This window comes from Trichoderma citrinoviride, assembly GCF_003025115.1.
Source record: "Trichoderma citrinoviride strain TUCIM 6016 unplaced genomic scaffold BBK36scaffold_1, whole genome shotgun sequence".
Classification (NCBI taxonomy): domain Eukaryota; kingdom Fungi; phylum Ascomycota; class Sordariomycetes; order Hypocreales; family Hypocreaceae; genus Trichoderma; species Trichoderma citrinoviride.
The window spans coordinates 2908766-2923083 of NW_020194709.1; the positions used below are offsets into that span (position 1 = coordinate 2908766).

General features: G+C 52.7%; 4 protein-coding genes across 4 annotated transcripts; 3 read left to right on the plus strand and 1 right to left on the minus strand.

The window, feature by feature from the left end:
- Nucleotides 1-217: 217 nt before the first annotated feature.
- Nucleotides 218-798, plus strand: BBK36DRAFT_782 (hypothetical protein; the record flags this gene model as incomplete). Its single annotated transcript, XM_024898551.1, has 2 exons — nt 218-656; nt 716-798. 2 exons carry the CDS (start codon nt 218-220, stop codon nt 796-798), a joined length of 522 nt encoding a protein of 173 aa, XP_024754242.1.
- Nucleotides 799-4440: 3642 nt separating this feature from the next.
- Nucleotides 4441-5648, plus strand: BBK36DRAFT_1108462 (hypothetical protein; the record flags this gene model as incomplete). Its single annotated transcript, XM_024889367.1, has 2 exons — nt 4441-4643; nt 4679-5648. The coding sequence occupies 2 exons, from the start codon at nt 4441-4443 to the stop codon at nt 5646-5648; spliced, it is 1173 nt and encodes a 390-aa protein (XP_024754243.1).
- Nucleotides 5649-8831: 3183 nt separating this feature from the next.
- BBK36DRAFT_140015 (methylenetetrahydrofolate reductase) lies at nt 8832-10703 on the plus strand (the record flags this gene model as incomplete). Its single annotated transcript, XM_024897466.1, has 2 exons — nt 8832-10527; nt 10597-10703. 2 exons carry the CDS (start codon nt 8832-8834, stop codon nt 10701-10703), a joined length of 1803 nt encoding a protein of 600 aa, XP_024754244.1.
- Nucleotides 10704-11684: 981 nt separating this feature from the next.
- Nucleotides 11685-14126, minus strand: BBK36DRAFT_1155705 (hypothetical protein; the record flags this gene model as incomplete). The annotated part of the gene is made up of 5 exons (XM_024893855.1): nt 11685-12023; nt 12097-13127; nt 13199-13741; nt 13837-13955; nt 14062-14126. 5 exons carry the CDS (start codon nt 14124-14126, stop codon nt 11685-11687), a joined length of 2097 nt encoding a protein of 698 aa, XP_024754245.1.
- Between the last annotated feature and the right edge of the window lie 192 nt (nt 14127-14318).

The window sequence follows — 14318 nt, forward strand, 5'->3', positions numbered from 1 at the left end:
AACCAATCTTCCGACTTACACGATCTCCAAGGTACGAGTACTATATTACTATAGCCACTAAGCTCCCGGGCTCCGCCCCGCACTCCACGTCAAGTCATTCCAGCACATGTATTCACTGCCTCCGACAAATCAGTACATTTGCGGTTCTCTCAGCTTCGCCAACACCCAGCAAACTTGTTCTTTTCCTCTGCACTACTCTGCCATAGAGCTGAAGAGCATGTCTCACGAGAAGCTGCAAACCCCCGCTGCTTCCTCTCCCGCCACCAGCCACTCTGTCTCCCTGATTCTCTCGGATGTCCTGCCACCCAACCCCGGGAGCTGGAAACATGCTGTGGTGTCTCTCTCCTCACGCAAACAGGAGCACATCATGGATGGTCTAGGGCGCTTACACTCTGAGGAGTCTCGGTTCTCTACCTGGTCTGTCATCGGGGAGGCGGTTTCGAGGGCTCTGCTTTCCGAGTCGGCCGGTTTATATCTGCAATCGGCCATGAAGCTTCATCACAAGGATTTCCTGCTCTTCACCCGTACAGCAGCCACAGGGGACGACGCAACAGCCGGAATCCTCGAGGTCGATTTTGTGCAGAAGATCAAGGGTGCTGAGTGGCAGGGTCATTGGCAGGAAGCGCGCCCTACATTGGCCCACTTTGTAAGGAACTGTGAGTGACAAGTCCAAAGTCGAACGTCTACCACTTGGCGAATACTAAATCAAAGACAGCGCTGGAGCAGTTTCACATGTTGGACAAATCCAGAAACGAAGATGCTACGCAGTCGGTACAAACAGACAAGGAGAAAGGCTAAGGACCATAGCAGTGCTGGGTAGGATTCAAGGCCAGGTACGGCGGGTATATTCGACGGGCTGTCTAGCTATATCTGCATTCTTGACAAGGGTTCTGGACGAGAAGCACGAAATACAGGAATTCAAACACTCTTATCTGTGTGGGATCCTACCTACCCATTGCGCCAAGGCACCTCTTTGCTCCACCTCAACGTCCGGTGCGTCGTGGTGCTACCTTTGATATCTCTGCTCTCCATGGCCAACGTTTTGACTGTCATGTGCGAGGTCTCGCAGTTGTTGATGAATGGCTTCTCAATAGCGGTCCTTTCACCTGCTCAAGGCTGGGACGGTTACTCGTTCAGGCTGTAAAGTATCAATGTATGCTCCCGGACAGCTTTGCCTGGCACGGCCTCCTCGTCGCCAAAGGTAGCCGCATCGATGCCACAGATGAGGGGTAAGAATTAAGGCACCATGGACAGAGGCTGTCACACGGCACGGCCTTCACTTCACGATGATTGATCGTCACACTTGGGTAACCTATGGGTGCCAACCATATATCACGAAACCAGCGCGCTGATAACAGAGCATCACGGGATCAGCGTTGCTTCATGTTCTCTTCTGGCCAATTGACCCCGCTCAAACGAGGCGTTACTCATATACATACGTAGTACGGTATCATTGCTCTATCTTGTTTTGTTATCCTCCTGGATATCCTTTACTTGCTCTATAAGCTCGACCTCTGCCGCTCATTATCCCAGTGAAGTTACTTCGACGAGTAGGTGTATCTCGATTCGCGAGTCGTGCCATGTACAGACATCCGAGCTGAGTACCGAGACAGAGATGTGTTCGATAACTATCACGACCTACGGCTGCGGCCATAGTGTCAGTCAGAGCTTTTGGCACAACCCAATTTGCGCGGCCACAACCACCAATGCGGTCACTTCTATTTCACAATGCCCTAGCTGTGCATACCCAACGCCACCAACAACACCATAAGATGCAGTCATGCCCATCAGGATCTCGAACATAGTGTGCTACTCTTTCGGGGAGAGTGGAGAAAGCAGCAATGGTAGAAGGCACCGCTGGAGGAGCGCCAAGTATCAGGTATCTCAAGACTGAGGCTGGACCTGCCACACTGTTATCGGGAAGGTAAGAAAGTCTAAGCTACCTACAATCACTGCTCCGTCTATCCACACATGGCTTTTGTCCGTCTTTCTTTGATTCGTCCAGCGTATGTGATTTGAAGTTACTACGACGTCGATCGTTCGTAATCCGTATCGACACTTGAGGGTTTCTACTTTCACGTAGACGTTGAGCTGTTGCTTGGAGCAATCCCCCAACAGTTTTTCCAAGCCCGCAGCACTCTAGAGGGCAATCCGGTCCACCTCACAGTCGTCTACCCTTCTCTGATTGCGCTCACGTGCTACAATTGCAAGACGAACGGTTAGGATCTCCAACTGGGCCCTGGGAACCAGCACACATCCTTCTGGCAGCCTCAACTGCCAAACAATGACACAGCCGCCTTGTCTTAGGTTACGTAGATGCCCCGTTCTTAACAATAAAGTATCTTTGGAGATGCCAGTCACTGCCGAGCACTCCTCAGCCCGGCTCTCTGCTCTCAGTGCCAGCATCGCCGCCGACGCAGATCCGCCAGCCTCCCCCATCACAAGCAAGAAGGAACAACAGCTGCTCTACGCTCACCAACGGTATCCACCTACCGCGCGGGAGCCCTCTGTTTTGCTTGGTTCCTACCTGCTCCCTACAAGCTATAGTGGCATGGGCAGGCGGCGGGATGATGACATGGCGCTACCTGGCTTCGGATCGTTGGGTAAGACGGACGGTACGACTGCCAAGAATACGAAGGGAGTAGGGCAAGACTGGCTATTTGGTTGGCTGAGAATCCTAACGATCTAGATTGCTATAGCCAAGAGTGATGGATATGTCTTACTATGACGTGATCTTATTACCCAGGTGAAATCACCTACATACAAGGTTGTTCTCAGAATCGTGAAGAACACAAGGGTTGGCAAATACCGAAGCCGTAGTGGGTCAAAGGCATTGGAGGTGTTGGTGCTTCTCCATGCAGGATTAAGGCAGCAGCACCACCGGCGCGCTCACAAAGAGGAAAGGGGCGAGAGCAAGATTCGGGTAGCATTCGAGTCTCTTATAGCTAAGATAGGCTCTTATTGACTGAGAGTACATCGGCATCACTGCCGATTGGGAATGGGCGATGATGGTTTAACTCGGGAGGGTGCTCCAAGAGGTGTCCGTGGTAAGCATTCTCTGTCTACTGCTAGAGATATGTATGCCTGGTGAAGGATGAGTTGATGACGGGCCTTGACCAGCTAAAACTGGGCAAGATTGAAATCCAAGCTCGCGGCCATCTTGTGTCAGTCAAACGACGATGACGACGAAGTACTTTTAGACAACGGAGGTCGGCACACTGTTCCCATTCATGATGAGTCAAATCTCTGCCGAGGTCTCTGATATTGTGTGATAGATGAGTTCAAGCTGCCCTCAGGAGAGGGGGACGTCGACTCGCGCGAAGCTAAAACACGGATGAATAGGAAAGCATCATTCAGATTTCGCTCTTATGTTACATCGCCATAGTGTTACGATGCAACGCATGGCCTTGACCAATGTGCTCCCGCTGTCAGATATCCAGGCCCGGGCACGCCAGTCTTTATAGTCGCCTGAGTCGTATGAAGTCGGAACATTTTGTGATATCGCGGTATAGGGAACAAACAGCCTATTCCGGAAGAACAGCCTTGTCCAAAGATGGAAGACATGTTACATAGTCATTCAGAGATTGAAGGGTGAAGTACGGTATTGACCATGGAACTGGGGATGCAAGCAAGCCTAATACCTATGCTATTTACATGTAGACCTCGTTTGCGTGGATCCAGTTGAGCAGATATCGGAGCCCTGCGTTTACAAAAGGGAACTGAACAAAGACGACACTCTCGAGGTTTTGGTTCTCCCCGGACTATGTACCTCATTAGAGGAAACTTTTTCTTAAAAGGCAAGTCTCGTTATTTCGCTCCTTGATATCCAGCGATAACCGAAAAGTGACTATACCATGCATATTTATTGATCGGACTGAAATTCGCCCGGCTTACAGAGCTAGACATCTCAACCGCAATGCACGAACTCGGAGCCCAAGCGACAACCAACGTCGAGAGATGCCTTCATGAGGGGGTTTCGTCGTGGAATGCAAATGTAAGGATATCTTGGACAAGAATTGACCAGTATCAAAACCATGTTGATCTTGCATTGCTTAGACCTTGCCCAATAAGCATACATGTACCCAGCCAACCAGCCTCGAGGGAAGGGATGCTCCGTACGGCTGGCTGTTGCCCAACTGTTTCAGCTGCTTGGGAGATGGGAAATACTTTAGTATGCATTAGCTTGCTATGGGCCAAGAAGTAAACCATATCCGTTATGCCGCCACGTCACAGTGCGCCATTCTAAATCCTCAAGCGTTATGCTCTGCTTCTTATACATAGCTACGAAGTTAGAGAAATAGCCGACCACCCCAGGCAAGGGTCTCAAAGACGTGGACATTGCAAGTCGACTCAATTTGCGCGGAGCTATTCTTTGGTCTATATCGAACCGAATACTGACGACGAGAAAGAAACTTCGATTGGCGGGCCGAAAGGAATACGATGAGCGCAAATATCTCACCACAAGCAGATGACAGCAGTGGGAACAAGCCACGCTCACGACAGAGAACTTACAAGCCCGCGCCAGTCCTCGAGGTACCGGACATCGAAGAAAATGCATCAGAGAGGAAACGGATTCTCAATGTGCTAGCACAGCGCAGATACAGTCAGTGCTACCTTTGTCCGGCAATAGATGATTTGTCACAGTTATTTCTGTCTTAACGTGGACTTACACGTGAAGTGTAGGAGAGAAGAAGCGGCTACGACGGCAGAAAGAGAGAAACAAAGAAGAGCCCCAGGATAACAACGACAACGACGCAGTCGAGTCATCAAGAGGCAGCAATGATGGAGAACACGACGCCGAGGTTATCCCCGCATCAGATCAGTGTCTCCCCTCTGGCAGTCTGATCGAGACGGATACTCCAGGCTCAGCGGGATGGATGGCCTGCATGTTTGGCAGCAGCAGCAACACTTCGATGCCGTTGCCGTTGTCGTTTCAAGATGCCTTACACGCGTCGAACTTTGCCTCCGCAGCGGTTACAGACGAAAGTTCAGCAGACGAAGGCTTCCTCTTCAATAACGCAACAAGCCTAGGCGAACAACACCTAACAGAGTTGCTACCCGCAAACCTCGGCCCGTCACCGCCGTGGGACAACAACAACAGCAGCACGTCACCCTCGTCCTCCGACGGCAGCTTCGCCGACAGCTACCTCCTCCCCGTCCACGAGCTGACCCTCCTGCGGGCCATCACGCGGATCGCAGAGCGCATCGGCTGCCCCCAGCAGATATGGAGCCTAGACGCCGTCTCCCCCTTCACGCAGGGCACCGCGACGCCCACCGAGCAGCTGCCCCCCGCATGGAAGCCCACGACCTCGCAGCTCCTCGTGCCGCATCACCCGCTGCTGGATTTCCTGCCGTGGCCGCAGGTCCGCGATAGGGTGATTAGCATCTTTTCAATGCCCGAGGGGATGAGGCCGCCTCATGCGGCGGGACCGCTGGCGTTGGTCAACTTTGCGTATGACTTTGAGGACAACTCGGAGGGCGTGAGGGTGTATGGGGGCGATCCGTACGATGCGAGCTGCTGGGAGGTGGGACAGGTGCTGTTTGAGCGGTGGTGGTTTATCTTTGATCGGGATGTGATTGAGAATAGCAACCGCTGGCGACGACTGAGGGGAGCACCGCCGCTGGTGTTGAGGGGGGCGTCAAGTTAGGAAGGGCGCTGTGTGTGCTATTGACAGCTCGCAGCCGTGCTCATAGCGTTAGCCTACATATCATTCAGATGATGAACTATCGATGCCGAGGAAGAGCTTCAGGTTCCATCTTGCTTGGTGAAAGGGAGGACTTGGATGTGAAGGTTACGATGCGATCTCCCGGCCGATGTGTGTCTTACAAACCAACTTTAGCTGATGTTATCTGAATAGTACGCTTTGTCTGAGACATGGCTGTTAGACATCAATATACTACATACTACTAGAGATGAGACCCAGAATGAGCGGGTGCCTGCATCAACTATCACGATTGGTGGACAACAAACGTGCTTGTATGAGCTAAAACTCCAGTTGCTCGACGCAGGAGGTCCAAACAGCGGCTGAGAGACATGCATTTACGCAGCCGCCCTCCCGGCGAGGTTCCGTTCCGAAAGCAGGCTCAGAGAGACGTGGCCCGTTCGGTGAATTTTGTCGGTGGATTTCGGAGTTGCATGGCGGATGACTTGGCTTACATGCGCCTACAAGGAGCGTTGCATACCTTACCTTACGATCTGATGAAGTGTATATTTGCCATACATAGGTATATATGTGACGATGACCCAGTAGTACGTACGCGTACTCCGTGTATTTTATCATGTCGCAAATCTGGCTTAGTACTAGATGTAGCCTATCCGATGCTCCGAGGCGCAGCAGATGTTACAGTCTGGCTGTCGGCAATTCTGCATGGGGACGGATAGAAGAGGCGAGGTTGAGATCAGATGTTGAGATTAAGGTTGCAATAACCCATGGGTAATCATGGGCTAGCCCAAAAATTTAGCCCATGGGTAGGTTTTGGGCGGCTTGGCAGCCCACGGATTACCCGAGCCTAAATTGGCCCAAATTGGGCGGCTTTGTGATAAGGTGCGATAACCACCAGCCTAATTACCCTACATTCTACCTAAAATCTATATTAATTAAAAAAAAAGCTAAATAAAATATATAAAAAAAATAAAAAATATTTTTATATATATTAAGATATAATAATATTAATTATATTTTTTTTTATTTTTTTTTACCTTTTTTTATAATAAAAGTTATTATTTAGTAGATTTTTAATAGCATACTTAAAGGTATCTCTTGGCATTTGGGCAGCTCCTGCCCACGCTTTTAGGTATGATAAGATAAGAATGGGCGGTTCTTGGCAAACCCACTTATTTTGGGGCTTACCTAATGGGCTGGATAAGCCCATTGGGCCGCCTATGGGACCCACGGGCTGGGTAATTGCAGCCTTAGTTGAGATGCTGCTTATTGACGGTTGTTTGACGCACTGTACACGGGAGTACCTATAACCTGTTTTGGCTTGATCCTCCCGTCAGTGGAGAGCCCGTCCCGAATACGACAAGCTCCATCCAGCTCCTGTTCTGAGAACTCGACTGCCAATTGAACCATTGGGATTATCTTATATGGATCCAACTCTAGGTAACAACTGATTGATAACCCAAATACAAAGTCTATCTCAGCACTTTGAAGTCACAGGACAACTGACAGTATTTGCAAAGCACGGTGTGATTCCTGTACGAGCACGGAGCCAAAGGATGGGAAACAAGAGCGGGTAAAATCCATGATCCTGTCAGACGGAGTTGGTGGTACATGTACAGCAAAAGTACCAGGTACCTCCCACATGCGATTTTTAGGTGCGAGGGCGGGGGAGGGGCCGCTCAACAAATTCGGGGGAATCACAAGCCATTCATTCACCATAGGTACTTGTGCGTGAGGATACGGAGTAGAGTGGTGAGGAACTGGAGCTCGTTTCTTGCTTTGAAAGAATGATTCATTGATATAGAGAGAACGCTGGCAGTCTGCTTCTGTATCTCTAATCCGTACCGGACGCAATACATAATGCAATCTGGTAATCCATCCATCGTGGGACTCGGAGTTGGTCCCCATGCATGTCCGGAGTACGGAATACTCCGAAGAAACAGCCCAGGCTGCGTCTTTCCGTCGCCTCAGCAGCGTCATGGATGGTCAGCAGAATTCTTACCTGCGAATCCTTGAAAAGAATGTCTCTTGGGAATAATAGTGCTTTTACACGGCATGATTGAATGCTGCTTCAAGTTGGTTTTGTATCAAGACACATGCAGTTGTTCCGAGTGCGACAATGGCTACCCCTTGTGTTTTGTACTCGAAACTTGGAACCTTGGAACTTCGTGGAGGTCGTACAAGTACTACTAATCCCACGTTTCGCGGCATGGAGGGGTACCAGGTACGAGTGGGTGTACCAGCAATGCTCGCATCCTGCAGGTATCCCGACGTTAGCACTCTTACATACATGCGCAACAGGCCTGCGTCCGCCACCCTTGCCATCAGCAACAGATAATTCGGCAATGCACTCAAAGTTACACACTGCAGACCCTTCTCGAAACTGCACAACAACACGCGGCCTTTTCTTCCGTTTCCAAGCACATGCCAGCGTGAGGCACTTACATGCAGTCCCTGCTGTACTAACCTAAAGGTACCTCAAGTCCGTCCTAGCGCCTCGTACCCTGCAAGTACCCATCCCCCGGCCATCCCCAATCGGGCGGGCGGTGACCAAGGGCTGGCCAATCACAGCGCCGCCATCTTTCGGAGAGTCGCATCTGTCATTCTCATTGTTCCGCATCCAAATTTCGGCCATATTTTTGTTTCTGACGGCTCTTTTTACTCGACCATCGTGCTCTTCTCTGCTCTTCCCCCTCCTCCTCCTTTCACACCGTAATCTCTCCTCTCTGCTGGATTCTCCCTCAGTATAGCACTTTCACCTCTCTTGTCCTGTGTTTTCCCTCCTCCTTTGCATCTTCTTCTTCTTGCTCCGATTGCCCTCTTGTGAGCGGCTCGATCCTCGACAGACTTGCGACCCGCAACTCGGCGGACTGTCGGAGGCGTTGGTCGATCCATTAGCCTGGCCCTGCGAGGAGAATTGCGACGACTCTGGCAACTTGATTTCTTTGTTTTCTTCTGCTTCAGGCTGGGCGAATCCGTTTCTGATTCCCTCGTCCTCTTGTGTTTGTGGTGGGTTGATCCCGTCGTCTCCAGCCGTTCCAATCTCCCGACTCTTCTCTTCTCCTGCTGACACCTTCACCCTCCGAGAACAGAAGGCATCGCTGGCGCATGAGCAATTAAGTTGACTCTTTTGCATCTGCCCCATCTGCCCGTCATCCGTGGCCCATCATGCACATCAGAAGCCTCGTCGCCGACACGGAGAAATCCGGGGCTCCGTCCTTCTCCTTCGAGTACTTCCCGCCCAAGACCGCCCAGGGTGTCCAGAACCTCTACGACCGCATGGACCGCATGAACAACTTTGGTCCCAAGTTCATCGACATCACATGGGGAGCCGGCGGTGGAATCGCAGAGCTGACGTGCGAGATGGTCGTCCAGGCCCAGGCCGTCTATGGCCTCGAGACCTGCATGCACCTCACCTGCACCGACATGGGCCTCGAAAAGGTCAACGACGCCCTGCAGAAGGCGTACAAGGCAGGCTGCACCAACATCCTTGCCCTCCGCGGCGATCCTCCCCGTGACCAGACCTCGTGGAAGGCCGCAGACGGCAAGTTCCAGTACGCTCGCGATCTCGTCAAGCACATTCGCGACACATACGGCGACCACTTTGACATTGGCGTTGCTGGCTATCCCGAGGGCTGCGACGACAACAAGGACGAGGATCAGCTGCTCGACCACCTCAAGGAGAAGGTGGACATGGGCGCCGGCTTCATCGTCACGCAGATGTTCTACGACGCCGACAACATCCGCTGGGTCGGCAAGGTCCGCGAACGAGGCATCACCGTTCCCATCCTGCCCGGGATTATGCCCATTGCCACGTATGCCAGTTTCCTCCGTCGTGCCAAGCACATGCAGTGCAGGATCCCTCCCGACTGGATGGCCAAGCTCGAGCCCGTCAAGAACGACGACGTGGCCGTGCGTGAGATTGGCAAGACGCTGGTGGCCGACCTGTGCCGGAAGCTCCTCGCCAACGGCATTCACCATCTTCACTTCTACACCATGAACCTCGCCCAGGCCACCCGCATGGTCCTCGACGAGCTCAACTGGACCCCTTCGCCGGAGCGTCCACTCAAGCAGGCCCTCCCCTGGAAGCAGTCCAAGGGCTTTGGCCGCCGCGACGAGGACGTGCGTCCCATTTTCTGGCGCAACCGCAACAAGTCGTACGTCATCCGCACCCAGGACTGGGACGAGTTCCCCAACGGTCGATGGGGTGACTCTCGATCTCCCGCTTTCGGAGAGCTCGATGCCTATGGTATTGGCTTAACCGGCACCAACGAGTCGAACCGCAAGAAATGGGGCGAGCCCCAGTCCGTCCAGGACATTGCCACCACCTTTGTCCAGTACCTCGAGAAGAAGATCGAGACCCTCCCGTGGAGCGAGTCCGCTCTCGCCGCCGAAGCCGACCCCATCAAGGACGACCTCGTCGCCCTCAACAAGCGCGGCCTCCTCACCATCAACTCGCAGCCCGCCGTCGACGGCGCCAAGTCCAACCACCCCGTCCACGGCTGGGGCCCCTCCAACGGCTACGTCTACCAGAAGGCGTACCTCGAGCTGCTCATGCCGCCCTACCTGCTGGACGAGATGATCAGCCGCCTCGACGACTTCCCCAACCTGACCTACTACGCCGTAACCAAGAACGGCGAGCTCAAATCCAATGCACCTTCGGACGGGCCCAACGCCGTCACCTGGGGTGTCTTCCCCGGCAAGGAGATTGTCCAGCCCACTATCGTTGAGTCTGTCAGCTTCTTGGCCTGGAGAGACGAGGCTTTCCGCCTGGGTGTCGACTGGGCTCATTGTTTCGACGCCGGTACCCCCAGCCGTGCTCTTATCGAGGACATTATGAACAACTGGTACCTCGTCAACATTGGTATGTTTTCTTCTCACTCACCCTCTGTACCTCTCCATCATGCTTCAGTTGACTAACTATGAGATACAGTGAACAATGACTTCCGCGAGAACAACACCATTTTCGCCTTGCTCGAAGGCCTCGAAGTCAAGGACCTCGCCGTTCCCGCCTCTGGCACCACCTCTGGCACAGCTTAATCCGACACTTCACAGACCTTCTTCTTCTTCCATCTTTTTTTCTGCATTTCGGCTTTTGATCATCATTTCGGCGCACTCTTAAACGCGGCGTTTATTATTGCAGTCGCGTTAAACTCGGTGTCTTTTTCAACAAAAAGCTCACACCGAGTAAGTATCATTTTGAAAATAGGGGATGTGTTTTACTCCCCGGGCGGCGGGCGCAACGGGAACAGGCGATGACGAAAAAAACGGTTTACAAGACATGTGTTTGGAACGAAAAAACTTTGGCATGGGAAAAAAAAAAACAAGCCCGGTTCTACATTTTGGAATGATTGCATATATTATATCTCAACGATACCCCCGCCTGCGGACTTTTTTAGTTTTTGCTTTTTGGTCTTTTAGTTATATGAGTTAGGTAGAGAGAGGGAGAGAGAAGTGAGAGATAGAAGGGGAGGGTCGGAAGCAGATGAATCTCGAGTGGAAGAAGAACTGGGAAGTGAAGGCGATGAAAGATAAACTACATGGATGAATGGCTCGACGGAAGCACGATACTGGGTTATATATGTGGTGTACCTGTGTATGTATGAATCTGTCAGTCAATGCAGTATATAGCACTCGGTATAGCAAAACATATCGCCTATAAAACTTCATATACACCCACGGTCATCCCGGGAATAGATCAACCAAGTCAAGCATGACCTATTCAGAACCCTCATTTTGCACTTTCTAACCGTTGCCACACAGAAACTCTGAAGCAACACACCCATTCTCTAACCGATCATCTAACCAACAAGTTCAGCTTAGGAACGTATACGGTGTCCATCACGTCCGCACAGCTTCCAATTCTCAAGCTTCTGAATAGCAGCAACCAACATGCATATTCCGGTACACGTATTTACAATGTCTCCCCTTGAATCTATACAGTATACACAACAGCTGACCAGCTCTGTTCCCTTGATTCATTCTCTCCATGTTCCTCGCTCTGCCTCCCCATGGTCGCGTTTACTCAACCCATTCTCCCTCCTCCTCACCAACATCATAATCCATATCGACCTGCCGCTGCTCCCGCATATGCTCTCCCGGCGAGCCAGCATCCACAGCCCCGTCATCGTCATTCATCCCCGCCATGGCATCTCCATCTTCGGCATCCTCGTTCTTCTTGGAGGAAGACCCAGCGGGCGGTAACGGGGTGTTGACCCAGGAGAGGTCGAGCGTGCCGCTGACGCCGGGCAATTCTTTTCCGTGCAGGCTGTAGTAAAACTTTTCGGCAGTCTTGCGATCTTGGAAAGACACGTACGTAACGGAAGGCGTGGTGTCCACAGACTCGAATTCGCCCAGGTTCTGGTCCCAAGTCAGCAAAGCGGTCCCATATAGATAGTTCTTCTTTCACAGGAGGAGTTGTTTCGGAACTTACCAGGAGAAAATGCCTAAGAGCCTCATCCTTGTCCGAAGGCGTAAAGTCAACGCCGGTGACGGCCAGCTTCCTCGGGCGGTTATCCAGTGAATACTGCGCATAGGCTGCATGTCTTCCCGCCTGACCTCTGAACGAGCCGCGACCGCGAGGCGCAAACCCTCGATCGCTGCCCCGGCCGCGCCCTCTGTATCCTAGGCCCCGTGAGCTGTAGCCGAGTCCATCCTCTGCCGCGTCCGGGTCGATGCCGAGAATCTTGGCCTCCTGCTCCAACGCTGCCAGCTGGGCACGTAGCATCTCTGTTGATGACGAAGATCCCGAGGCTTTGCCATCTGCCGTCGAACCAGTCTTCTCTGCCAGTTTCGCCTTCAGTCTCTCGCTTTCGGCTCTGTGTTTCGCCAGGAGTTCCTGCTGCTTCTTCTCCAGTTCTTGACGCTGCCGCTCTAGCTCTAGTCGCTTGGCTTCCTTCTCCTGGTACTGCTTCTGTGCTTCCTCTTGCCTCCTCTGAAACTCTTCCATGTCGACGTCATCAGCCTCGTGCCCTGTGGGTGCAGCAGACCCGTCGCTGTTCAGGTTAGATAGCACGCCATTCCCACTTCCCGATGCCGCCGAAGGTGTTACCTTGGCGCCCTCTTCTTTGTACCAAAACACCTTGACGAACCGATTATCAAAGATGACCTTGGGCGACCTGTATGCCGCATTCGCGGATGCCCACTTGTCGTACTTGACAATCGCCAGGTGCTTGTACGGCTGCATGGAAACGTCGACGATTTCGCCAAACTGCGAAAAGAAGGCGCGGACCTGCTCTTCGTCAAAGTTCTCCTCGGGAATGTTTTCGACGACGATGGTGCTCTTGGTGCGATCGTTGACGGGGCCCTCTGCCGAAAAGGGGGCTCGCGCTCCCCCTTTCTTGCCGCCGCGGCCTCCACGACCACCACGACCGCCTCGACCTCGACCACGGCCGCCCATCATGTCCATGGGGAAGGAGTAGGGGTTTGCGCCCATTCCAATCACAGCGTTGCTGGGATCGTATTCTGGAGGAAAAGTGAGCGTTAGTCTGAACGCTTCTTCAGATGTTGGGTCCTGGAATTCTCGTGGTACGTACCTTCGACTCCGGAAAACATGGGGGGAACATAGACAGAGTTTCCATGATCATACATGCACTGGTTTCCGCGAGAGCAGTATCCCTTAGTATCAAATTCACGGCAGCGACCTCTCCGCCGTTGCGAGTTTCTCCCACCTGCTGGAGGCATCTGTGCCATGAATTCGGCCATGCCGGGGTACGGAATGCCCATGGCCTGCATCTGCATGATCGTCTCGAGGGCGCTCTTGGGGTCAAAGTGCTTCATGCCGGGCATGGAGTCCACAGACACGTAGCCGCCCATGGCCGAGTCGTGGTTTGAGCCTCGTCGAGGCTGCTTGTGGTGTCTGCCATACGCCGCGTGGCCGTCATGGCCGCCGTCGTCGTGTAGTCCTCGTTTTCGCGACGGCGGGTGCGGCGCACCGCTGTATGTTCCCGAGGACGTAGCCAGAGGAGGAGCCGGAGCGCCAATGGCACTGGCGACAGGCTGCGGAGGCGGTGGAGCACCTGGTCGATAGGACTTGTACGCGATCGCTTGGAAGACGTCGTCTAGGAAAGTCTTTGGATCTGTAGCACAGAGAATCAAGAGTCAGCGCGCCATTCTTGTCACAATGCTTGTTGGCTAGCACCGCAAGCGCGTCTCGCTCAGAACTTCAACGAACCTTCGGTCAAAAAGTCGGGAATCTCAGCTTCGCAGAGCTTCCGCACCGACTCGGCGTCGCCATCGTGTTTCAGCAGAGCAATGACATAGTCGGCAAGCACATCGGAGTCCGCATCTGATCTGCACAGAGAGAGAGAGAGAGAGAGAGGAGAGGTCAGCATTGGTAGCAAGAGAGCAGGATGGCTTTCTCGAGGAGCGTCGCGTCCTCGGTTGCGGGCAGACAAACGTGTTCTCAATGCGCTTGACAATCCAAGTTTTCAACAACGGCGCATCTTCTTCCGGGAACAGCATCGTTCGAGCAGGTTAGAATTCGAAGGCGGATGGAAGAACAGATGGGGAGAAGTAGGTAGTGGAGGAAGAGTGATGATCAATGAACCCTGAAGAATATCATGTAACGAGTAATTGGACGAGATGGTGCGTCGGGCGCTAGAAATAGTCCAAGAGATTATCAATTCGAAACCTCTCAAGCTCATCCAATTGTGA